This window comes from Amphiprion ocellaris, chromosome 23 (assembly GCF_022539595.1).
Source record: "Amphiprion ocellaris isolate individual 3 ecotype Okinawa chromosome 23, ASM2253959v1, whole genome shotgun sequence".
Classification (NCBI taxonomy): Eukaryota; Metazoa; Chordata; class Actinopteri; family Pomacentridae; genus Amphiprion; species Amphiprion ocellaris.
This window is the reverse complement of record NC_072788.1, coordinates 26,199,021-26,224,282: the sequence shown is the minus strand read 5'-3', so window position 1 is coordinate 26,224,282 and position 25,262 is coordinate 26,199,021. Positions and strand designations below refer to the sequence as shown.

The 25,262-nt window shown below is 44.2% G+C and overlaps 2 protein-coding genes across 5 annotated transcripts in view; one reads left to right on the top strand and one right to left on the bottom strand.

Moving 5' to 3' along the window:
* Positions 1 to 1,577: 1,577 nt before the first annotated feature.
* On the bottom strand, positions 1,578 to 10,696 carry LOC111589086 (7SK snRNA methylphosphate capping enzyme-like). Its single transcript, XM_055007539.1, has 8 exons — positions 10,366 to 10,696; positions 9,201 to 9,591; positions 7,328 to 7,581; positions 6,753 to 7,050; positions 6,142 to 6,673; positions 5,859 to 6,071; positions 5,162 to 5,270; positions 1,578 to 3,055 (listed from the first exon to the last, which is right to left on the bottom strand). The coding sequence occupies exons 2-8, from the start codon at positions 9,560 to 9,562 to the stop codon at positions 3,003 to 3,005; spliced, it is 1,821 nt and encodes a 606-aa protein (XP_054863514.1). The 5' UTR covers positions 9,563 to 9,591; positions 10,366 to 10,696; the 3' UTR covers positions 1,578 to 3,002.
* A 2,471-nt stretch (positions 10,697 to 13,167) lies between these two features.
* Positions 13,168 to 25,262, top strand: part of LOC111563200 (disks large homolog 4-like) — a 49,337-nt gene continuing 37,242 nt past the window's right edge. Inside the window, exons 1-3 of one of the 4 annotated variants that reach the window (XM_055007533.1) lie at positions 13,168 to 13,324; positions 15,280 to 15,399; positions 17,166 to 17,236. In XM_055007533.1, the coding sequence (XP_054863508.1) occupies positions 13,306 to 13,324; positions 15,280 to 15,399; positions 17,166 to 17,236 (210 nt within the window). In that variant the 5' untranslated portion in view covers positions 13,168 to 13,305. Of the gene's footprint in view, positions 13,325 to 15,279; positions 15,400 to 16,833; positions 17,009 to 17,165; positions 17,237 to 17,638; positions 17,824 to 24,613; positions 24,634 to 25,262 lie in introns of those variants that run through there. The other 3 variants (XM_055007534.1, XM_055007535.1, XM_055007537.1) reach the window with 3 other exon arrangements.

Here is a 25,262-nt window from a genome sequence, read left to right as displayed (position 1 = left end):
GCGAATGTTAGTGTTCATTTGAAAGATGCTGACAGATGACCTTCTCTGGCCACACCCACAGGCTCTGATGCTGACCTATTACCACCTCCTGAGTCGACTTCATCACAGGGAACCCAGTCTGATTCCAGGAGTGGGCAGGGCTACAGGAAATGTGGGCGGAGCTGCAGGAAGTGTGGGCGGAGCTGCAGGAGGTGTGGTCGCAGCTGCAGGAGATGTGGGCGGAGCCAGAGAAGAACAGCTGGACGGCGAGTTTCCACGACTGTCAGATGACAGCATGGAGGGAGGAGACGGGCTGACTTTTGACCTGCCAGGTCTCAGTTCCCATGGCGACGAGGCGGCGCTGGAGCTGGAGCTGAAACGAGGCCACGCCCCCTAAATGACTGACAGCCAATCAATCAACTGTGTGATTTCTAAGTAATGATCCTTTGATTATATAGAATCATGTAACTGGAGTTTAGCGCCACGTGTTCCAACACTTCACTGCTAGAAACTAGAAAAGTAGGGCAGGGACTTTAATGCGTTAATTTCGATTAATTAATTACACAGAAAACAACGCCTTAAATAAATTAACGCATTTAATCGCAGCTTTCTCAGTTCCCTAATTCCTGGCACACCAGTAACTCTGATGAATACTCCGGCCCAGTAGGTGGCAGTAATTAACCTAAAGTCTGTTTGCCAGAAGCACAGGAAGCACTGAGTGATGTCAGCACTCTGGTGAACAGTGGTGGAAGACCAGATTGAGCTTGTTGGGCAGAAAGTTTTCTTTTAAAAATCTTCCTGATGGCAACTTGGATTAAAGCCTGGTTGTGTACAAATTGTACAACAAAGAGTTTTCTGATCACCTCAATGTAAAACATGTTGCTGTTAGCACCAGAGCTAACGTTAGCTACCACAGTCCTGCTAACAGCCAACAGCTAACGGTGTAGCCATCCCATAATAGACCACTTTTCTAGACAGTGCTTGAGTTTACAAAAAGTCTTTAAATGTTGAATAAAATCGCTATAATTGCACTTAGATTTGCAGTAATCTGTGAATGTAGCAGACAGATGAAAAATGCAGAAAAATAGAAATGAAACATTTTTGTGGTTTATGTTATTACACTGTCGAGGCTCCGCCTCCTTGGAGGAGGAATAACTTAAACAACAAAAATATCTGTCTTTTAATAACTTAATTATAAAGTTTTTGTTTATAAAAAAAATACACAAATAAAAAAATTGTATTCCTAAAAAAAAGAAACACCAAAATGACACCATTGATCAGACCCAGAAACGATGAAAACAGAATTAAGACTGGATTTTCAACTTTCTGAAGCTCCTTGAACCACTTATGCTGATGTTATGTGCCATACAGTGGAAACATAAAAACAACTAAATTCAGGCTGGAAATCATCAAAATCACTTTTTTCTATATGTCCCATTTTAAACTATTTATAAATATTTAATTTTAAACATATATGTCTATTGATTCAATTGTCAACCACAATTTTATTTGAATTGAAAAACTTCCCTTATTGTGTCAAATATTGCTAATTGACAAAAGTGTGATTAATTGTGATTAATGACAAAGCCTCTAATTAATTAGATTCATTTTTTAATCGCATCCACCACTATAGAAAAGTAAAAAAAAACAACATTGAAGCGGTTTTACAGCCCAACAGCGCTACTGAGTAGACACTTTTTGAATTCACTTTCTAAACCCAGCATTACAAAGTTCTGATTAATTTGTGTTAATATCTTTGGAATTTTCTATCCTGGTTTTAATCATTGTCCATGAAATAACTTCCTGAATTGCTCCGGTTTCATTTAACTAATAATCCAGGTGGTTTAGCAGAGCGCTAGCATTAGCTAAAGATCCAACAACACGTCCAACTTAAGACATAACGGTTTTTGGTGTTAAATAAAACTGGATTTACATTCAGTACTCACAGTGACACATACTGCTCCTCTCTCCTTTGACCTACAGGTGGCGCTATGCTGAAACAGGTTTCATTCTTTACAGTGCCACCATGTGGCTGATCGACAGCTTCTGCCATTGATGGTACCTTGTTTAGTCTCAGGTTGATTCCTAGATAAACTTCTTGAGACGAGCAACAGCAGAACGGTGCCTCCATGTGGTCAAACACTGATTACAGCATCTGAAGGACGATGAAGTCCAAACCCTGAAACATCCTCAGAAACATCTGGTTCATGTGTGAAGGATTTATCAAAGTTCTGCCATTACGAAACAGATTTTAGCTCCTGAGAGAAAGAGCCAGTCTGTCTGGAAGCTTCTTCTATCCACTGATTCACTGGATGACTTTCATTATTATCTAAAGTCTGAAACAGCTGTTGGTCAGAATAATGTGAATTTAACCACTACTCAATATTCAAACACAACATTTCCAGAACTGAAATCTTCCTTCTTGTGTGATTTTCCAGTTGCAGTTTGAAAAATGTAACTGAGTATTGATGTGTATCCATAAACATGAAAATCCCCTCTATTCTCATTAAAACTGACCACGTTCACTAAAAGAAGCTGTAAAACATAAAACTAACGGCTGGACTGGTTCATTCATCCTGGAGTTCAGTTTGATGGTAAATGATCTGAAACTAGCTTTAATGGAAGAAAAACTTAAATATATCAATAATTCACTGGTTCTGTGTCACCGCCTGGTGTTTGAATAAACTTTTAGATTTCATCCACTGGTTCCGTTCTACTTCTTGGTGTTTGGTTTTATTTCAGGTGTTCAGACTCTTCAGTGGACTTTTCAGCTTCTTGTCACTGATTTGGATTTTCATCCTCTGGGTGAACTGATCTGTAAAATGTAAAAGATGTTGAATCAGTCAGCCAATCAGGTCCACAGAAGGGGCCCTGCTGTCCAATCAGATCCAGTCTATCGTCCTCTGGAGTGACATCATCAATGAGTTTGTTCATCCACCAATCAGCTCCCTCCTCACCGTCTCCTGGACAGTCAAAGGCTGCTGCCTAACAGGGGGCGTGTCCACCGTAACCCTGCAGTGACCTCATTTCCTCTGGGCGGGGCCTTTGTGGAACAGGTAGATGGGCCGCTGGTTACCTGAAACAGTTCAGAGACAAAAACAAATTTATCTTTTATACGTGAACTCAACCAGGACAAGAATGCAAGTGAACAAAACACCTGCTGGAACCAGGAGTGGTCTTATACTAGAGGTGGTCTAGAAGAGGTGGTCTTATATTAAGGTGGTCTATTAGAGGTGGTCTTATACTAGAGGTGGTCTAGAAGAGGTGGTCTTATATCAGAGGTGGTCTATAAGAGGTGGTCTTATATTAAGGTGGTCTATTAGAGGTGGTCTTATACTAGAGGTGGTCTAGAAGAGGTGGTCTTATATCAGAGGTGGTCTATAAAAGGTGGTCTTATGCTACAGGTGGTCTAGAAGAGGTGGTCTTATATTAGAGGTGGTCTATAAGAGGTGGTATTATACTAGAGATGGTCTATAAGAGGTGGTCTTATACTACAGGTGGTCTAGAAGAGGCGGTCTTATATTAGAGGTGGTCTATAAGAGGTGGTCTTATATTAAGGTGGTCTATTAGAGGTAGTCTTATACTAGAGGTGGTCTAGAAGAGGTGGTCTTCTGTTAGAGGTGGTCTATAAGAGGTGGTCTTATATTAAGGTGGTCTATTAGAGATGGTCTTATATTAAGGTGGTCTATTAGAGGTGGTCTTATACTAGAGGAGGTCTAGAAGAGGTGATCTTATATTAGAAGTGGTCTATAAAAGGTGGTCTTATACTAGAGGTGGTCTAGAAGAGGTAGTATTCTGTTAGAGGTGGTCTAGAAGAGGTGGTCTTATATCAGAGGTGGTCTATAAAAGGTGGTCTTATATTCGAGGTGGTCTAGAAGAGGTGGTATTATACTAGAGATGGTCTATAAGAGGTGGTCTTATATTAGAGGTGGTCTATAAGAGGTGGTCTATAAGAGGTGGTATTATACTAGAGGTGGTCTATAAGAGGTGGTCTTAGAGGTGGTCTTATATTAGAGGTGGTCTTATATTAAGGTGGTCTATAAGAGGTGGTCTTATATTAGAGGTGGTCTATAAGAGGTGGTATTATACTAGAGGTGGTCTATAAGAGGTGGTCTTAGAGGTGGTCTTATATTAACGTGGTCAATAAGAGGTGGTCTTATATTAAGGTGGTCTATAAGAGGTGGTCTTATATTAAGGTTGGCTATAAGAGGTGGTCTTATATTAAGGTGGTCTATAAGAGGTGTCTTATACTAGAGGTGGTCTTATATTAGATGTGGTCTATAAGAGGTGGTCTTATACTAGAGGTGGTCTAGAAGAGGTGGTCTTCTGTTAGAGGTGGTCTAAAAGAGGTGATCTTATATTAAGGTGGTGTATTAGAGATGGTCTTATATTAAGGTGGTCTATTAGAGGTGGTCTTATACTAGAGGAGGTGTAGAAGAGGTGATCTTATATTAGAAGTGGTCTATAAAAGGTGGTCTTATACTAGAGGTGGTCTAGAAGAGGAAGTATTCTGTTAGAGGTGGTCTAGAAGAGGTGGTCTTATATCAGAGGTGGTCTATAAAAGGTGGTCTTATATTAGAGGTGGTCTATAAGAGGTGGTATTATACTAGAGATGGTCTATAAGAGGTGGTCTTATATTAGAGGTGGTCTATAAGAGGTGGTCTAAAAGAGGTGGTATTATACTAGAGGTGGTCTTAGAGGTGGTCTTATATTAGAGGTGGTCTTATATTAAGGTAGTCTATAAGAGGTGGTCTTATATTAGAGGTGGTCTATAAGAGGTGGTATTATACTAGAGGTGGTCTATAAGAGGTGGTCTTAGAGGTGATCTTATATTAATGTGGTCAATAAGAGGTGGTCTTATATTAAGGTGGTCTATAAGAGGTGGTCTTATATTAAGGTGGGCTATAAGAGGTGGTCTTATATTAAGGTGGTCTATAAGAGGTGGTCTTATACTAGAGGTGGTCTTATATTAGATGTGGTCTATAAGAGGTGGTCTTATACTAGAGGTGGTCTAGAAGAGATGGTCTTATATTAAGGTGGTCTATAAGAGGTGGTCTTATATTAGGGGTGGTCTTACATTAGGGGTGTTTTTTTTATCCAGGTTGGTTCTATATTAGGTCTAACAGACTTTAAAGTCCAGACAGGAAACATGGGGTAGTCTACTTCCTGTCCACCTGTCTACCTGTGTGTCTGAGCAGTCTGTAGGAGCTGAAGCCCACGTTGTCGGTCAGGAAGGAGGTGAACTGTTCAGGTCTGAGCCTCAAACTCCTGAAGTGACGAAATGTTGTGTCCTAAAAAGAACGTAGACGATTTTTAACTCACGTTACAGAACAAAAACAGGCTGCTCTGCTGGAAATGTTTAGAAATATACTGAAATCCTCAAAGTATATATAAAGGTCTGTGTTCTCCTGTAGTTTATTCTCCCATATAAAGGTTCTCCTGTAGTTTATTCTCCTATATAAAGTTTCTCCTGTAGTTTATTCTAGTATATAAAGGTTCTCCTGTAGTTTATTCTCCTATATAAAGGTTCTCCTGTAGTTTATTCTCCTATATAAAGGTTCTCCTGTAGTTTATTCTCCTATATAAATGATTTCCTGTAGTTTATCCTCCTATATAAATGTTTTCCTGTAGTTTATCCTCCTATATAAAGGTTCTCCTGTAGTTTATCCTCCTACATAAAGGTTCTCCTGTAGTTTATTCTGCTACATAAAGGTTCTCCTGTAGTTTATCTTCCTATATAAAGGTTCTCCTGTAGTTTATCTTCCTATATAAAGGTTCTCCTGTAGTTTATCCTCCTATATAAATGTTCTCCTGTAGTTTATCCTCCTATATAAAGGTTCTCCTGTAGTTTAATATATTTTTTAATATCTGTACGTTACCGAGGCCCTCTTGCTGCGGTTGTAGCTGCTCCACGCTTGCGGCTCCAGGATGAATAATCCGCCAGACGACAGGCTCTGATAGGCCCGTCGAAACAGTCTGACCACACCTCCGTCACCTGACTGCAGCTGCACCCACTTGGTCACACTCAGACACATGATGACATCATAGCGACCCCGCCCAGGCCACGCCTCCAGCTCAGACACGTAGTCACCCTGTGGGAGGAGCCACAGTGATGAGGCGATACAGAGCAGGGGTTACCATTGAGACAGGTGGATGACTCACCTGGATGAAGGTGACGTTGTCTGGAAACCTGGAGGAGGAGCGTGGAGGTAGGAGGGGAGGAGCACAGAGAGGACCCCGACTCACCCTGAATGACAGAGGGAGGGACAGGAAGGCCTCCCGCATCACTTCCTGCTCCCTGCCTCTCTGCAGGTTAGAAGGCGGAACTACCTTTGTCATCTTCCTCTCCTCCACCACCATGTCATGTGACAGGAAGTGCCGGATGTTCTGCTTGGCGGCGTGCACCAGCCGCTCGTCTAGCTCCACCCCCAGGATGTGGGCAGGGTTGAACCTCCGGGCGATGGCCAGGGTCATGTGACCCGCACCGCAGCCCACATCCAGCACCGTCTTGTCTCTGAACCAATCAGCTTCCAGGAGGCCAATCCGAGGGTCCTTCACCTCCCCAACTCGCCCCTCCCACCTGTCGCCATAGAGGCCGTGGTAACCATAGTAACGGCTGTGGTTGCCATGCTGGTAGCGTTGTTTGTCTTTGACCCTTTCTGGTGGCCGATCGGAGCGGGGCTGTGGTCCACACCTGCAGGGAAACACAGCTCATGTGACCGCGCTGTCCAACCAGATCACAGCATTCTAACCAAGTCACGTATAGCGCTTACCTTCCGGCTTTAGCCCCTCCTACCAGCGGTGTCTGGAATTTGGTTGGCTGAGCCGCGGCTGCCATAGTGACAGTGCCTGCAGCAACATCTGACGACCTCGCCGAGGTGGTGCGCCGCCGTCTCCGATGACGAGCATCACCCTGGTTCCCAGGCTTGTGGGCGGGGCCAGATGGAGGGTGGGTGTGCCTCCTGGGTAGGATAGGGGGCGGGGCTACATCATCTCTGCAGGTGATGGCCGTGTTGAGTTCACAGGGGAGAGGAGATGCAGGAACGCTGCCATCTCTGGCCAACAGAGGAACTACAGGACATTAGACATCATGTTAGTGTTTATTTAGATGTTACTGATGCTTCATAACTCTGGTCTAAAGAGGAACTACAGGACATTAGACATCATGTTAGTGGATCCACCAGGTAGATCCACCTGGCATCCCGCTGGATCCACCAGGTGTCCCGCTGGATCCACTAGGACGTCTGCTGGTTCCACCAGGTGTCCCGCTGGATCCACCAGATGTCGTATTGGATCCAGACATCCTGTTGGATCCACCAGGTGTTCTGTTGGATCCCCCCCCCCACACCTGTGAGTCCAGCTGTGGGGGGGAACAGTCGGGCCGGTACCACCTCCCGGTCTGCTGGGGCACCATGGTGTCGGTTCCGGTGCCTCTTCCTGGACTTCAGGGGGGACAGCAGGACTCCCCCCGCTCCCTCCCCTTCCTCCCCCCCTCCCTTCAGGTTCAGGGGGTCGGTGATGTCACGGGGAACCAGGATCTCGACGGGGTCTTCGCCCCGCGAAGGCAGGGGTGAGCATTTTGGAGTCTCCTGATTGGTTGCCCTGAGAAGTGAGAAGAGCCTGAATGTGAGTTTATTCTGTTTAGTTTTAGTACAACATGTCCGGTTTATTAAGAACCACCATGTGTCCTCGAGGTCTTCATGTTTATGAGGAAATATGTTTTTTTTTTTTTTAACACGTTTAACCCTCTGAAACCCAAAACCCTGCTGGAATGCTGAGAACAACTGACACCATTCATCAGAAACTGTCCAGACAGAATCCATCGTCACATTTTAAACCTCTGAAGGCATCATGTACTGTCCCCTCAGAAAAAATGATCAAATTTAAGCTTCAAATCATTTTTCATAAAAAGTCACTTTATTCTTCATGCCTCATTAAGTAAAAACCTCCCAAAACAGAGCATCTTCAACAGGTTCTAAAAAACCAGAACCTTTTTGCTCCTGGTTCTGGTTCTCCAGGACCGGCTCAGCTGAGACCAGCAGGAAACACTCAGACGTGGTCAGATGCTGAAGGACGGTGCAGAGGGGCTGCAGATGTTCTCAGACATCTCCAACATCTCCTGGAGTCAGGCTGTTGTCCCCAGATGCTTCAAACCTCCACCATCATACCTGTGGAGAAGCAGCCGTCCCCCTGAGCACCACCCCATCGCTCTGACCTCCAGTGTTTCCTCTAGGATTTTCTCCAGCAGCGGGGGCAGGCTCTCGTCTCTACCGGTCAGTCTGATGTCGGTACCTCAGTGGTGGATGTTGCTCCCAGTAAACCAGTTTCAGAGGACAGCAGCTCTGTGGGTCTGACTCCTGACTGGCAGCTCTTTAGCTGTTAGTTGCGTTCATGAGTTTTTTAAACACACGGTACAGAAGCATCAGACTCCTTCAGTTTTTTGCACCAGCAACCGAAGAGCTGCTGTCTCTGTTTAACTCTTCCAACCACACCTAGCGCCTTTTATTTTTACTCCACCAAGGAACACAGCAGAGTTATGTGACAATCAGCGTATGTTTGTCTTTCCACCTATTTGTCTGTCAGCAACATTACTCAAAAAAAGCTGAATAACAGATTTGGATGAAATTTTCAGGGAAGGTCAGAAATGACACAAGGACCAAGTGATTAGATTTTAGCAATGATGCAGCTTAAAGTCTGGAAAATGGATTAGTTAAAGATTTCTGTATCACTGCAACAACAATAAACTCACCTGTAGCTGGATCTCAATGTCTTTTTAAGCCCCGCCCCCACTCTACTCCCATTGGCTATTGATATTAGTTTGATTGAGAGCAAAAGCTGTGTTCCCCTCATTCCATTGGTAGACGAACTCGACTGGTAATGTAGTCCTAGCTTTGTTTTTTCGAGCCAAATTCCGGAAATCCGGCAAGTTTGTTTACACGCATCAGGACGCAGTTTGATGATGTGATCATTTGTGCGCCAGTAAATGCCAGCGAAACCCAGGCATTATTTCATCGGTTTTCTTGATAGGTGAAAAAAAATCAATAATGATATTGGCCGATAATACATATTTATGCCAATATCGGCATTCCTAGTTACTAACTCTGTTGTTATCTTGTTGTCTGACGTTTAGTGAGTATTTTAAGGTACCTTCTGAGTGTTTGCTCACTTCTGATTCTGATCTTTGGACTGATAACTGACCTGCAGCTCAGGACGAGTCTCACCTGTTCACATCCTCATCCATCAGTGAGTTCAGGTTCAGCGGGTCGAAGATATTTCCTCCCAACAGGAAGTGACTTGGCAGTACGGGCTCTGATTGGCTGTCGCTGTTGGCACGGCGACGGCGCTTGGCCAGCCCCTTGAAGCCGACACCCATCGAGTAACGCCTCTTCCCGATTCGCTGAGAGGGGACGGGGGGCTGAACACCCGCAGGCTGCTGGAGGCCGTTTTTAGGACGGATGAAGGGGCGGGTCTTAGCCAGTGGCGGCTGCTCTGATAGGCTGACAGTGGAGGAGAAGGTGGGGCTGACTCTGACGGGCACCTCAAGAGGAAGGAGGGTCTCTTTGTCCAGTGACATCCTGATCATCTTCCACCTGGGCGTCAATCCGCCAATCACTGTAGAGGGAGAGGAAGAGGGTCAGTCTGACTGACAGGAGGCAGAGCCAATCAGATTCATCGACTGAGAAACAATCCATAAAAATATCAATGACTCAACTGACTGGAAAATTAATTATAAACTTCTTTTAACAGTCAATTACATGATAACTGATGTCTTAAACTGAAAAATAAAAATAATGAAGTCTGGTTTCAGTCACAGGTTTTATTGAAATGATACAGATAATAAATTATATTAAACCACAGAGATAAAACATGTTTTATATTCTTTTTGAAAAGCCATTTCTGCAGGAACTGGACTCTTTATTCATGTTTATAATAATCTGTTTATGATCATTATATCAAATCTCAAAAAATAGTAACTAAATGCAACGCTTTGTTTATTGAAAATAAATTCTGAATACTGTGACAGGAATCAGATAAAAAAATACAGAAACCACAAACTCAACATAACTTCCTTAAAAATGACTCAAAATGATAGATTAATTATCACAGCATGAAAACTGAACATGAGTTAATCAAAGTGCTTCACTAATAAAAGTATTCTAGTGTGTTTTAGTCTGGTACCTGCTGTAAATACAGACCACATGACACCTGAACAACAACATCAGGTTCTGAATTAATCAGCTGGTTGGTCTAAGATATCAGAAAACATTTAAACGTCTGGATCCGATGATTTCTCAAACTTTAGAGGAGAAAAAACTTCAGAAACATTTATTTCCAGAGTTATCAACCAATAATCAATCACTGCTGTGTGGGTGTTTTTGTGTTTACCTTAAAAACCATCTAAGCCCCGCCCCTGCCGGTGCCTCCACCAATCTCGGCGCTTCGTCATGAATAAATCAAACTGACAGGTCAACAGTTAGCTTCGAGCGCTACCCTCGTCCGGCTAACACGCAGGAAGTAGCTAGCACTGAGCTAACACGCATCTATCAGAAACACAGCCAACAACAAACCGCTCTGTGCGCGACAACGACACCGCGTTCAGCTCTCCCTGCATGTGCCTGTACGTGTCAGCGTGTGCGTGTGGGCTTGACTATCATAACCTGTACTGCTAGCTGCTGACAGCAACCCCGTAACCGTGATCTGAAACCAGAGCCCGCAATTTTATAGAACAACCCTGGGCCCACGTGACTGACAGCAGAGCGGGCCAATCATATGCGGAGCTGAGCCCTCGCCTCTCCCGAGTTTTGACTAATCACAACACTGCAATGGATCGAGCGGTTTTGTGATTGATCAGTGATCGGTGAGGGCGGGAGAATTGCCCGAGGAGAGAGGCGTCCTGAGCGGTGCCTGACTGGAAACATGAGCGGAACTGAAAACAAAAGGGTTACCGGTAAAAATTAACGGTTTACCGACAAATGTGCAGGTGCTGAAACGCACCGTTTGTGATTTAAATAAAGTTCTAGCGAAGAGAAGCTTAAGCTTAGAGTGTTTTAGCGTCTCAGGGAGCAGGAGTTCGTCTTATGGTGAGATGGGTATTTTCGCCCTAAATACAGGTTGGCAGGAAAAACTCGCCGCCTCCTGGTCGTTTCGTCCAACAAACTCTGTCACATAATGCAGAGTGGAGGTGGTTAAATTAACAAGTAAGAAGATATTTAAATTCATTGTCTAGACCTGACAGGAGTTCAAGCAAAAAGTCACCTGACAGGAAAAACTGAGGGATTATTCGAAGTTGAGGACCAAAAACAAAAGTGATGAGTTTTTATCTGAACAGCTTCTGTTCTCAGGTTTAACATCTCTTTGTGTTCTAAACCAACCGTTTTTACCTCAGTTACAGACTCTTCTGACACACACGTGGTCTTAAAATCTAGATTATTGAGGCTGTTTTGCTCTAGAATCCAGGTTTTTTGACACATTTGCATGTCCTTAATTCAGATTTCAGCTGTTACACGGAACACATGAAGGCTTTAAACTCCTCAGAGTTAAATCCAGTTTCACAGGAATGTTCAGTTTTATCTCGAGCTGTTTGTCCTTCATGTTCAAGATTCACTCACTGCTGTTGTCCCTCAGGTCCACCAGAGGACGCTGTTCACCCTGAACTCTTTACTGCGCGTCTAAACAACAATGGGACAGGACCACATTTAGAGCCTTTATTCTTCACAGCGCCACCTGCTGCAGTGGAGGTTCACTACAGTGAACAAGTTACAGTTCTAAAGGAGGATTTCACTTAGAATATACTTTAAAAGTTTTATTCAAGGAGTATTACACACAAAGTACTACTTCCTGTCCAAGTACCTCTAGTTTAAAGGTCTATTCAAGGAGTATTACACACAAAGTACCACTTCCTGTCCAAGTACCTCTAGTTTAAAGGTTTCTTCCATCCAAATCCTGCTTCTTCCAACACTAATGATAACCTGGTTACCAAGAGCTGCATTTGGACTAACAAGTCAGATGTTAATGGAACCATCTGTGGTGGCCTCTGTGGTCTCTGGATCTCCAGCAGGATGGTTTGAAGATACCAGAACAACTCTGGAGGCAGAAATGAATTGATTAGATCCAATAATAGTCAATAAAAGCAGCAGAATAAAGCTGAGCAGCAGAGTGGACAGTGGAAGTCCTGCAGCAATATGAGGAAGGATCTAACTGTAGAACTGTTCTGGAAAACTTCAGAAACAGAGAGGACAGCTGATAGAACCTTCACTAGATCATTGTTCCAACAAAGATCAACCTAAAGTAGGTCTAATCCTGAAACTGGACCAAGGACATTCTGAAAGTCTCAGCATCACTGAACAAAGTCCTCATGAAAAGAGCAGCTATTAGGAACATCTAGTTTCACAGCAGACATCTGGACGCTCACAGGTGGAAGAAGTGATTACTGAGGTCCATAAAGGTTCTTCTAAACTATGACAGAGAACCAGCAGAACAACAGCAGCAGCTTTAAGAGGAACCCAGCATGAAGAGACCTCTGGTTTAAACTGGGACCAGCTTAGATATCTGCAGCTTAATTAGCATCCTTAAAGCTGTAAAACTATGAGAGACTATGCTGCTAAACGTAGCGACAGACAGAGACCATCTGTCTGTCTTCTATCATCTGATGAAGCTGGAGTTAATTATCATCATCTGGAGCCAGAATGAAACTAATCCAGCAGCTTTCATCAGATAAAAGCGGCTGTTTGCAGCTGGAATGATGGTTTCAGTTCAGTAGCTGATGGAGACGTCAGGAATGTTTCAGACATTAAACTAAATGTCCGTCTTATCCAGAAATGCTGTTACTTCCTGCTACAGATGGTAATCAACAAATTAGTTGATTTAACAAATGCTTCCATCAAAAAAGATTAATCAACAAAAACATAGCAATCAATAAAATATGAATAAATCAAAGACGTGCATCAATAAACATCTAAACTGATCTGAAAAATAGAAATATATAAAATTATGCATTAAAAAATACATAGTAAAGATATACATTTGTAAAAATTCTAAACCTCTTTAGAAATAAAATCAATAAATGTCGAATAAATAATAATATACATCTGCAAAAATATAAATTCATTAAAAGTGTCATAAAATCTGAACCAATTACAGCTGATCTTTTTTATTTTTTTAGTGCAAGAATAACTGAAGGTGACGATATCATCCAGTCCTGAGGCCTGAACCCTGGAGGTGGGCGGGGCTTCTGTGCTGACTGACAGCAGTAGGACTCCATTACCCAGCATGCACTGGACGTGTTTGTAAAATCTCTAAAGAGGATTTGTGTGGATCAGAGACGACATGCCGCTGAAGAGAGAAGGTGAGGCACCGTCATCAGCCTGACACTTTGTTTGTTTGTTTGTTGTGTACCCGTGTGTGTGTTTGATGTTGTGTTTGCATGTTTGTCCTGTGGTCTCTTCTTCTTCTTCACTTTCATTTCCTGCTGTTGTCTCTATTTAAATCTGTCTGTGTGACCTCTGACCTCCAACTGTCATCGTTGTCATACTGGGATTTAACATGTTCATACTGGTTTCTGATGGGTTCTACTGGTTTTTACTGGTTTATCCTGGTTTCTCCTGGTATCTACTGGTCCCTACTGGTTTCTATTGGTTTCTCCTGGTTTCTCCTGGTCTCTACTGGTTTCTGATGGTCTCTACTAGTTTCTACTGGTCTGTACTTGTTTCTGCTGGTTTTGTCTGGTGTCAAGTGCATTGTATGGGTCTCTACTGGTTTCTACTGCTCCCTCATGGTCACTAGTGCTTTCTAATGGTTTCTAATGGTCTCTACTGCTGTGTTTATACCTGAGAGAGTTTATACCTGAGAGAGTTTATACTTGAGAGTGTTGACAGGACTTTAACTTCCTGTTTCATTGTGTATTTTTATTGTTAGCATTTAACACTTCATGGTGCCTCACTTTTTCAACATTTGATGAGACTGTGAGAATTTTGTGCCGTGTTTATAAGATGAAAGTTAAAATATTATTCCCTCTTATAAAACTTTAGTCCTCTGTGGATATTTTTCTGTCAGTTTACTAAAATGTTTCCGATATTTTACTGACATTTGTTAAATGTTTTTACATTTACATTGCATAACATTGCTGTAACAATGTGAATTTCCCCTGGCGTGGGGAGAAATAAAGGACTTATCTTATCTCTTATACTTTTTGGTCATTTTAAGGAGAATTTTATGGCATCTTCTTCATCATTTGGACTTTTGGGATAGTTTATTAATTTGTCTTGGCATTTATTTCTTAATTCCACATTTATTGGAGACTTTTAATCAACATAATGTGAATATTTTTCTTACATCTTATACTATTATTTTTCAGATATATGTAGGACGCTCTAATGAGATTGTACTGACAATGTATTGCATTTTTACATTTTATAGGGTTAGTAGAGATTAGTGGGGTCACTGAAAACACAGACAGACCAGTAGAAACCAGTGGAGTTCAATAAAAACAAATACAAAGTAATAGAAACCAACAGAAACCAGTGGAGTTTTGGAGGAAATATTAGAAACCAGTTTTAAAAAATGGAATCTAGTAAAAACTGATGAATGAATGAATGAATGAATGGTTTTATTTCGGTTACAAGATTATAGTACAAAAACTTCACTTTGTGCGTTCAAAAAATATATTATACATTCTTGCAAGACGCTTTTTTTCTCCTTTCCTTCCCCTTCTCCCTCTTCCCCCCCACAAAAAGAAAGATGAAAAAGAAAGGAAAAAAGACAAAAAAACAAACAGAACAAAAAACAAAATAGTCAAACAAAAAAATATACATATATATACAATAATATATATTTTTTCTTTTTTTACTTCCTTTTCCCGCCTCTTTCTACTCCCCCCCCCCTTTTTACGAGTTCTGTAACCGAAACAAGGAATAGGCAGAAGCCAAGGCTTATTTTGCCTATCCTGATTAAAAAATATACAAACAGGCAGAGACCAGTGGCGTCCATTGGAAACCAGCAGAAACCACTGGATTCTAGAAGACACCAGTAGAAACTAGCAGAAAGCAGTAAAACTGGTAGAAACTAGTAGACACTCATTCAGTCCAGTCAGAACCAAAAAAAAAAAAAAACAGTAGACACCGGTAGAAACCAGTAGAGTCCAGTAAAATCTAATAGAAACCAGTAGAAAGCAGTAGAGTCCAGTAGAAACCAGTAGAAAGCAGTAGAGTCCAGTAGAGACCAGTAGAGACCAGTAAAAACCGTATAAACCAGTAAAAGCCGTATAAACCAGTAGAAAGCAGTAACTCTACTCTGGTTGTCTAGATACTGAACGTGCACTGCAGGTGATGGAGGCCTGCCAGGCTGGAGGAGCTGAAGGAGTCAAAGGAAGAGCTGAGAAACTGCTCAACATCTTCCAGAGTGACTTATTCCAGGCTCTGCTGGGTAACACAATAACGCAGCACAACACAACAACACAACACAACATCGAGTTTGACAGGGGTCAGTGGCAGATAACAGGAGTTAAGAGGAGTCAACAGAGGTCAACAGGAACCAACAGGGGTCCACAGGACCAAACAATAGTCAACAGGGGCCAGCAAGGGTCAACAGAACCCAACAACAGTCATCGGAAGCAAACAGGAGCCAAGAGGGGTCACCAGGACCCGGCAATGGTCAACAGGAGTCAACAACAATCATCAGAAGCCAACAGGAGTCAACAGGACCTAACAGGGATCAAAAGGACCCAACAATGGTCAATGGAAGCCAACAAGGTGCCAACAGGGGTCAGGGGTCAACAGGACCCAACAACAGTCATCGGAAGCCAACAGGAGCCAAGAGGGGTCATCAGGGCCCCGCAATGGTCAACAGGGGTCAATAGGACCCAATATTGGTCAGCAGATGCCAACAGGAGTCAACAGGAGCCAACAGGGGTCAACAGGAGGCAACGGGAGCCAACAGGAGACAACAGGAGCCAACAGGGGTCAATAATGGTCAACGGAAGCCAACTGGACCCAGTCAGGAACCAATCAGGTTTGACAGGAGTCAACAGGAGCCAACAGGGGTCAACAGGAGTCAACAGGAGCCAACAGGTGCCAACAGGGGTCAACAACGGTCAACAGAAGCCAACTGGACCCAGTCAGAAATCAATCAGGTTTGACAGGGGTCAACAGGAGCCAACAGGGGTCAACAGGAGCCAACAGGAGCCAACAGGGGTCAATGGGAGCCAATAGGGGTCAACAGGAGCCAACAGGGGTCAACCGGAGTCAACAGGAGCCAACAGGAACCAACAGGAGACAACAGGGGTCAACAGGAGTCAACAGGAGCCAACAGGGGCCAACAGGAGTCAACAGGAGACAACAGGAGCCAACAGGGACCAACAGGGGTCAACGGAAGCCAACTGGACCCAGTCAGGAACCAATCAGGTTTGACAGGGGTCAACAGGAGCCAACAGGGGTCAACAGGAGTCAACAGGAGCCAACAGGGGTCAACGGAAGCCAACTGGACCCAGTCAGGAACCAATCAGCTTTGAAAGGGGTCAACAGGAGCCAACAGGAGCCAACAGGGGTCAACAGGAGCCAACAGGGGTCAACAGGGGTCAACAGGAGCCAACAGGGGTCAACAGGAGCCAACAGGAGCTAACAGGGGTCAACAGGACCCAACAGGGGTCAACAGGAGCCAACAGGAGCCAACAGGAGCCAACAGGAGCCAACAGGGCCAACAGGGGTCAACAGGAGCCAACAGGGGCCAACAAGAGTCAACAGGGGCCAACAGGAGCCAACAGGGGAAAACAAGAGCCAACAGGAGTCAACAGGGGCTAACAGGAGCCAACAGGGGTCAACAAAACCGAACAGGGGTCAACAGGAGCCAACAGGAGCCAACAGAAGCCAACAGGGGCCAACGGGGGTCAACAGGAGCCAACAGGAGCCAACAGGAGTCAACAGGAGTCAACAGGAGCCAACAGGGGCCAACGGGGGTCAACAGGAGCCAACAGGAGCCTACAGGAGCCAACAGGGGGTCAACGGAAGCCAAATGGACCCAGTCAGGAACCAATCAGGTTTGACAGGGGTCAACGGGAGCATAAGAAAAGTGACAGGATTGGACACACACACAGATACATGCACACACCAACAGACTGATGTGTGTGTGTGTGTGTGTGTGTGTGTGTGTGTGTGTGTGTGTGTGTGTGTGTGTGTGTGTGTGTGTGTGTGCAGACATACAGGAATTCTACGAGCTGACAGTGTGTGAGAACCAGCCGCCGAGCCAACCACACACACCTGGACAGGTACGTGCCCACGCACACACACATGCACACACACACACACACACACACACACACACACACACACACACACACACACACACACACACACACACACACGCACACACAGTCTGTAGTCCACATGGCAACACCCATCACTGTTACCTAGCAACAGCTGCAGCAGAGGCAGCTTTACCGGGGCAACAGCTGCATAACACCATGGCAATAGGAGCCCAACCCCCACCTCTCGCTCTCTCTCTCTCTCTCTCCATCTGTCGCTCGACCTTTTTCTGTGTGTTTTATCGAATGACTCAAGGAGGTGTACTCCCCCCCACACACACACAGTAACACACACTCATTAACACACACACTCAGTAACACACTCTCAGTCTCCTCCCCCCTCACTTGCCGCTGACAGACAGAGGATAGAAGAAGAGAGCGGGCGAGCGAGGGATAGACAGACAGACGAATGCAGAGAGAGAGACGGGGGGGGGAGGGTGACCGAGCATGAGTGTGTGTGAGTGTGTAAATGTGTGTGTGTGTGTGAGTGTGTGTGTGTGTGTGTGTGTGTGTGTGTGGATATGGACTGCCTCTGCATTGTCACCACCAAGGTAAGAGCAGACCGACACATGTATCCACACACACACACACACACACACACACACACACACACACACACACACACACACACACACACACACACACACACGTGTCCACACAGTCATGTATTTCCTCATAGAGCATCATAACCTGTGTTCATGTGTGTGTTGCTGCTTCCATCATGTTTTCATTCACTCCCCTCTCTGTCTTCACGTGTGTGTGTGTGTGTGTGTGTGTGTGTGGGTGTGAGTGTGTGTGTGCGTGTGTGTGTGCGTGTATGCGTGTGTGTGTTAGTGTAGCCACATTAGCATCATGTTAGCTGCTTCCTGTTGCTAGCTGTTAGCAGGGCCGTATCCTGGATGTTGCTGTGTGCAGCAGTGTGTTGACATGTTGGTGCAACAGGTCGCATGTTAAAATGCACCGTCACCATGATGTCGCCTCCCAGCTGCTCTTCATTAGAGAGTTACTGCAGCTTCCACCTGAACATCTCCTGTTCCTGTCCTTTGTGACAGCAAACTGAACATCTGTGGACTAAACCAGACATTCGAGGAAACTCCAATCCACGGTTTTAATATTCTGACATTTCTGACACCAAACAGCTGATTAATTCATGCAACCAGTCATCATCCATGGAGATCATGCACACGTGTGTTGTCATACTTCCCTAGACGGTGATGTCATGTGTTTTGTGTGTTGCTACATTAGCACATTTGTTAGGATAGCTCTTCATAAAAACCAGGAACCACCATGTCTCCTCAGATGTTTAAACTCTGAACCAATGTTGTCTCCTCATACTTCTGTGGAGGTTCTCAGTCATCAGGTCCTGGTGATGGTAGGAGCTTCAGGAGAAACCAGCTGGGGGTTCTGAACCTCCAGTTGGTTTCTAGAAACGTCTTCCAGAGCCTCCAGTTGGTTTCTAGTCACGTCTTCCAGAACCTCCACTTGGTTTCTAGTCACATCTTCCAGAACCTCGAGTTGGTTTCCAGTGACGTCCTCAAGAACCTCCAGGTGGTTTCCAGTGACGTCCTCCAGAACCTCCAGTTGGTTTCTAGAGACGTCTTCCAGAGCCTCCAGTTGGTTTCTAGTGACGTCCTCCAGAACCTCCAGTTGGTTTCTAGAGACGCCTTCCAGAACTTCCAGTTGGTTTCTAGAGACGTCTTCCAGAGCCTCCAGTTGGTTTCTAGTGACGTCTTCCAGAACCTCCAGTTGGTTTCCAGTGACGTCCTCCATAACCTCCAGTTGGTTTCCAGTGACGTCCTCCAGAACCTCCAGTTGGTTTCTAGAAACGTCTTCCAGAGCCTCCAGTTGGTTTCTAGTGACGTCTTCCAGAACCTCCAGTTGGTTTCCAGTGACGTCCTCCAGAACCTCCAGTTGGTTTCTAGAGACGCCTTCCAGAACTTCCAGTTGGTTTCTAGAGACGTCTTCCAGAGCCTCCAGTTGGTTTCTAGTCACGTCTTCCAGAACCTCCAGTTGGTTTCCAGTGACATCCTCCAGAACCTCCAGTTGGTTTCCAGTGACGTCCTCCAGAACCTCCAGTTGGTTTCTAGAAACGTCTTCCAGAGCCTCCAGTTGGTTTCCAGTGACGTCCTCCATAACCTCCAGTTGGTTTCTAGAGACGTCTTCCAGAACCTCCAGTTGGTTTCTAGAGACGTCTTTCAGAACCTCCAGTTGGTTTCTCCTGAAGCTCCTACAATCTCCTCATCCTGGAAATGTTTTTCTATCTCCATGTTTCCTCTCCAGACTTTTCCTCCCTACTCTGCTCATCAGTTTTTAATGTTTTCTGGCTGATAGATTGTTGTTGTTTTTAACATTTTCTGGCTGATAGATTGTTGTATTTAACATTTTCTGGCTGACAGATTGTTGTTGTTTTCAACGTTTTCTGGCTGATAGATTGTTGTTGTTTTTAACGTTTTCTGACTGATAGATTGTTGTTGTTTTTAATGTTTTCTGGCTGATAGATTGTTGTATTTAACGTTTTTTGGCTGACAGATTGTTGTTGTTTTCAACGTTTTCTGGCTGATAGATTGTTGTTTTTAACGTGTTCTGACTGATAGATTGTTGTTGTTTTTAATGTTTTCTGTCTGATAGACTGTTGTTTTTAACGTTTTCTGGCTGATAGATTGTTGTTTTTAATATTTCCTGGCTGATCGATTTTTGTTTGTTTTTAACGTTTTCTGACTGATAGATTGTTGTTTTTAATATTTTCTGACTGATAGATTGTTTTTAATGTTTTCTGACTGATAGATTGTTCTTGTTTTTAATGTTTTGACCGATTGATTGTTGTTTTTTTTAATGTTTTCTGACTGACAGTTTGTTGTTGTTTTCAACGTGTTCTGGCTCATATATTGTTGTTGTTTTCAATGTGTTCTGGCTGATAGATTGTTGTTGTTTTTAAATTTTTCTGACTGAGATTGTTGTTGTTTTTAATGTTTTCTGCTTGATAGATTGTTGTTGTTTTATACATTTTCTGACTGATTGTTGTTGTTTTTAATGTTTTCTGGCTGATAGACTGTTGTTGTTTTTAACATTTTCTGGCTGATCGATTGTTGTTTTTAACATTTTCTGACTGATAGATTGTTGTTGTTTTTAATGTTTTCTGACTGATAGATTGTTGTTTTTAAATTTTGCTGGCTGATAGATTGGGTCATTTTGGTGATTAGTTTAAAAGTAACACGACTTTCAGACCCACCATCAGGTTTCTGTTCAGAGAGTTCATCTGAGTGACGAGCAGTAAAATGTTTTCACTGTTAAACTGCAGCAGCTGTGATTTATTATCTCAGTGTGATCAGGAGCATGGAATGGACTCTAACTGTTTCTGGATGATGCTAGAACTAGAGCCAGAACTAGAGCCATGGTATCTGACTGTATTACCTGGTTGGTCCGTGTACTGACCCAGTTTGTGTCATTTCTGTTCAACTTTTATTCGAATCCACCATGACCCATTTCAGCCTCCATCGGTGGAAGAGCATGAAGAACCTCAACAGTGTCACATTCCTCCAAGGTAACTGATGCTGTGGAACCAGATCTCCATCGTAACTGATGCTGTGGAGATAGATCTCCATGGTAACTGATGCTGTGGAGGTAGATCTCCATGGTAACTGATGCTGACGAGCTAGATCTCTATGGTAACTGATGCTGAGGAGCTAGCTCTCCATGGTAACTGATGCTGTGGAGCTAGATCTCCATGGTAACTGATGCTGTCAAGGTAGATCTCCATGGTAACCGATGCTGTGGAGCTCCATCTCCAACCTGCTGATCTGTTTTTCCTAGTATGGTCTGGTGTTTATCCCGGTTTGGTCTGGTGTTTATCCCGGTTTGGTCTGGTGTTTATCCTGGTTAGGCCTGGTGTTTGTCCTGGTTTGGTCTGGTATTTATCCTGGTTTGGTCTGGTGTTTATCCTGGTTAGGTCTGGTATTTATCCTGGTTAGGTCTGGTATTTATCCTGGCTAGGTCTGGTGTTTATCCTGGTTCAGTCTAGTGTTTATCCTGGTTAGGTCTGGAGTTTATCCTGGTTTGATCTGGTGTTTGTCCTGGTGTGGTCTGGAGTTTATCCTGGTTAGGTCTGATGTTTATCCTGGTTAGGTCTGGTATTTATCCTGGTTAGGTCTGTAGTTTATCCTGTTTTGGTCTGGTGTTTATCCTGGTTAAGTTTGGTAGTTAATCCTGGTTAGGTCTGGAGTTTATCCTGGTTTGGTCTGGTGTTTATCCTGGTTAAGTTTGGTAGTTAATCCTGGTTAGGTCTGGAGTTTATCCTGGTTAAGTTTGGTGTTTATCCTGGCTAGGTCTGTTGTTTATCCTGGTTTGGTCTGGTGTTTATCCTGGTTAGGTCTGGTGTTTGTCCTGGTTTGGTCTGGTGTTTATCCTGGTTAGGTCTGGTGTTTATCCTGGTTAGGTCTGGTGTTTATCCTGGTTAGGTCTGGTATTTATCCTGGTTAGGTCTGGAGTTTATCCTGTTTAGGTCTGGTGTTTATCCTGGGTTGGTCTGGTGTTTATCCTGGTTAAGTTTGGTAGTTAATCCTGGTTAGGTCTGGAGTTTATCCTGGTTAAATTTGGTGTTTATCCTGGTTTGGTCTGGTGTTTGTCCTGGTGTGGTCTGGTGTTTATCCTGGTGTGGTCTGGTGTTTGTCCTGGTTTGGTCTGGTGTTTGTCCTGGTGTGGTCTGGTGTTTATCCTGGTTAGGTCTGGTGTTTGTCCTGGTGTGGTCTGGTGTTTATCCTGGTTAGGTCTGGTGTTTGTCCTGGTTTGGTCTGGTGTTTGTCCTGGTTAGGTCTGGTGTTTATCCTGGGTTGGTCTGGTGTTTGTCCTGGTTAAGTTTGGTAGCTAATCCTGGTTAGGTCTGGAGTTTATCCTGGTTAAGTTTGGTGTTTATCCTGGTTAAGTCTGGTGTTTATCCTGGTTAGGTCTGGTGTTTATCCTGGTTAGGTCTGGTGTTTGTCCTGGTTTGGTCTGGTGTTTGTCCTGGTGTGGTCTGGTGTTTGTCCTGGTTTGGTCTGGTATTTTTCCTGGTTTGATCTGGTGTTTGTCCTGGTTTGGTCTGGTGTTTGTCCTGGTGTGGTCTGGTGTTTATCCTGGTTAGGTCTGGTGTTTGTCCTGGTTTGGTCTGGTGTTTGTCCTGGTGTGGTCTGGTGTTTGTCCTGGTTTGGTCTGGTATTTGTCCTGGTTTGATCTGGTGTTTGTCCTGGTTTGGTCTGGTGTTTGTCCTGGTGTGGTCTGGTGTTTGTCCTGGTTTGGTCTGGTATTTGTCCTGGTTTGATCTGGTGTTTGTCCTGGTGTGGCCTGGTGTTAATCCTGGTTAGGTCTGGTGTTTGTCCTGGTTAGGTCTGGTGTTTTTCCTGGTTTGGTCTGGTGTTTGTCCTGGTGTGTTCTGGTGTTTGTCCTGGTTTGGTCTGGTGTTTGTCCTGGTGTGGCCTGGTGTTAATCCTGGTTAGGTCTCGTGTTTGTCCTGGTTTGGTCCGGTGTTTGTCCTGGTTAGGTCTGGTGTTTTTCCTGGTTTGGTCTGGTGTTTGTCCTGGTTAGGTCTGGTGTTTATCCTGGGTTGGTGTGGTGTTTGGCCTGGTTTGGTCTGGTGTTTGTCCTGGTGTGGTCTGGTGTTTGTCCTGGTTTGGTCTGGTGTTTGTCCTGGTGTGTTCTGGTGTTTGTCCTGGTTTGGTCTAGTGTTTGTCCTGGTGTGGCCTGGTGTTAATCCTGGTTAGGTCTGGCGTTTGTCCTGGTTTGGTCCGGTGTTTGTCCTGGTTAGGTCTGGTGTTTGTCCTGGTTTGGTCTGGTGTTTGTCCTGGTTAGGTCTGGTGTTTATCCTGGGTTGGTGTGGTGTTTGTCCTGGTTTGGTCTGGTGTTTGTCCTGGTGTGGTCTGGTGTTTGTCCTGGTTAGGTCTGGTGTTTATCCTGGGTTGGTGTGGTGTTTGTCCTGGTTTGGTCTGGTGTTTGTCCTGGTGTGGCCTGGTGTTAATCCTGGTTAGGTCTGGCGTTTGTCCTGGTTTGGTCCGGTGTTTGTCCTGGTTAGGTCTGGTGTTTGTCCTGGTTTGGTCTGGTGTTTGTCCTGGTTAGGTCTGGTGTTTATCCTGGGTTGGTGTGGTGTTTGTCCTGGTTTGGTCTGGTGTTTGTCCTGGTGTGGTCTGGTGTTTGTCCTGGTGTTTTTGTCCCTCTTTCTTCCATCACTAATATTCTTGTATTCTCACTCAGATGATCAGAAATAGATTCTTCTCTCTTTAGCTGCATCACAACACACAAAGACACACACAGTAACACACACTGCTGCTAAAATACACAATAACACACACTGAGTAACCAGTTAAAACTAGTTTAGACCAGTTTGATAATTATTGATCTGATATTTATTGGTGTTTTTGGTACCTATTGATCTGACATTTATTGGTGTTATTGAAACCTATTGATCTGATATTTATTGGTGTTTCAGCTCAGATCAGGTGTGTTTTTTTGATGTATAAATACAGGAGGAGGTGTAACATGAACAAAACATGCTATTCTACATGTATGTTCACACTCTAGTGAGTTATAATTAATTGTTGTGGACTGAGTGGAGTTAATCAGATGTTTGTGGCCGTTAAACATTCTGCTGTGAATAATGTGAGAGTGAGTTAGTTGGGACTGTAAACGTGTTCCACAGTACGTGACGTGTTTGACTGCGTGTTCAAAGCGCCTGCGCCTGTCAGTCTGTCTGTCCGTCTTTATGAATCGGGTCTGGCTCCTCCTCCTTCTTGGTCCGGTGATGTCAGTTGCCAAGCAACCAAGGCTCTCAGGCCCCTTGTCACCATGGCAACCACATCCCCGTTTCAAATCTCATTCTCTACTTTCCTTCTACTTCCTGTCCTTTTTCTTTCCTTTCACCTTTTACCCGTTATTTTTTTCTACTCCTGTCCTCCTCTATCCTCTGTCCTCCTCTGTCCTCCTCTGGTTCTGGAGGAGGTTCTAAGGTTGTGGAGGACATTCTAAGGTTCTGGAGGAGGTTCTAAGGTTCTGGAGGAGGTCAGAGGAGCTTTGAAATGTCCCTATGGAGGTACTCAGGGTTCTTGAAGAGGTTCCAAAGGTCCTTAGTGCTGCCTACCTACTTGGTGTTGGATCTACTCTCAGAGGAACGTTGATTTGGATAAAAGCTTCTGCTAAATGGAACTGTAATTCTAACTGCAGTGTCCCTGTGGAAGAGGTTCCAAAGGTCCATGGGGAGGTTTAAAATATGCCTGAGGAGCTTCAGTAGACCCAGGAGGAGGTTGTGGAGGTCACCGTGAAGGTTCTGAGGGTTCTTCAGGAGGTTCCACAGGGCTCCACAGCATTTTGCTCACAGATGCAACCGCTCTTTTGAGAGTGTGAGTTTAAATTTGTCGTGGTGGCATTGTGAATGATGATGGTCACCACTGGTAGCTCAGATTACTGGGTTTGGAAATTATACTGTTTGTTCCACAGTGAGGGCTGCACAGTGGTGTAGTGGTTAGCACTTTCGCCTTGCAGCGAGAAGATCCCTGGTTCGCGTCCCGGCTTTCCCGGGATCTTTCTGCATGGAGTTTGCATGTTCTCCCTGTGCATGCGTGGGTTTTCTCCAGGTACTCCGGCTTCCTCCCACAGTCCAAAAATATGCTGAGGTTAATTGATCATTCTAAATTGCCCGTAGGTGTGAATGTGAGAGTGATTGTTTGTCTCTGTATGTAGCCCTGTGACAGACTGGTGACCTGTCTAGGGTGTCCCCTGCCTTCACCTGAGTCAGCTGGGATAGACTCCAGCCCCCCATGACCCTAGTGAGGATCAAGCAGTGTATAGATAATGGATGGAATGGATGGTTCCACAGTAACTCAGTCTGTCCCTGTCGGAGGGTTATGATGATGATATATATATATATATATATATATATATATATATATATATATATATATATATAAAAAAAACTTTAGTCCAGTCTGAAGACAACAATGCTAATGCAAATGCTAATGCAATGCTGATA

Coding starts and splice junctions, on each gene's coding strand:
- LOC111589086 (XM_055007539.1), bottom strand. CDS start 9,562: ATGATCAGGATGTCACTGGACAAAGAGACCCTCCTTCCTCTTGAGGTG. Junction 6,072..6,141: donor ACAACGTCACCTTCATCCAG/GTGAGTCATCCA, acceptor CTCCTCCCACAG/GGTGACTACGTGTCTGAGCT. Junction 5,271..5,858: donor ACCGCAGCAAGAGGGCCTCG/GTAACGTACAGA, acceptor CGTTCTTTTTAG/GACACAACATTTCGTCACTT.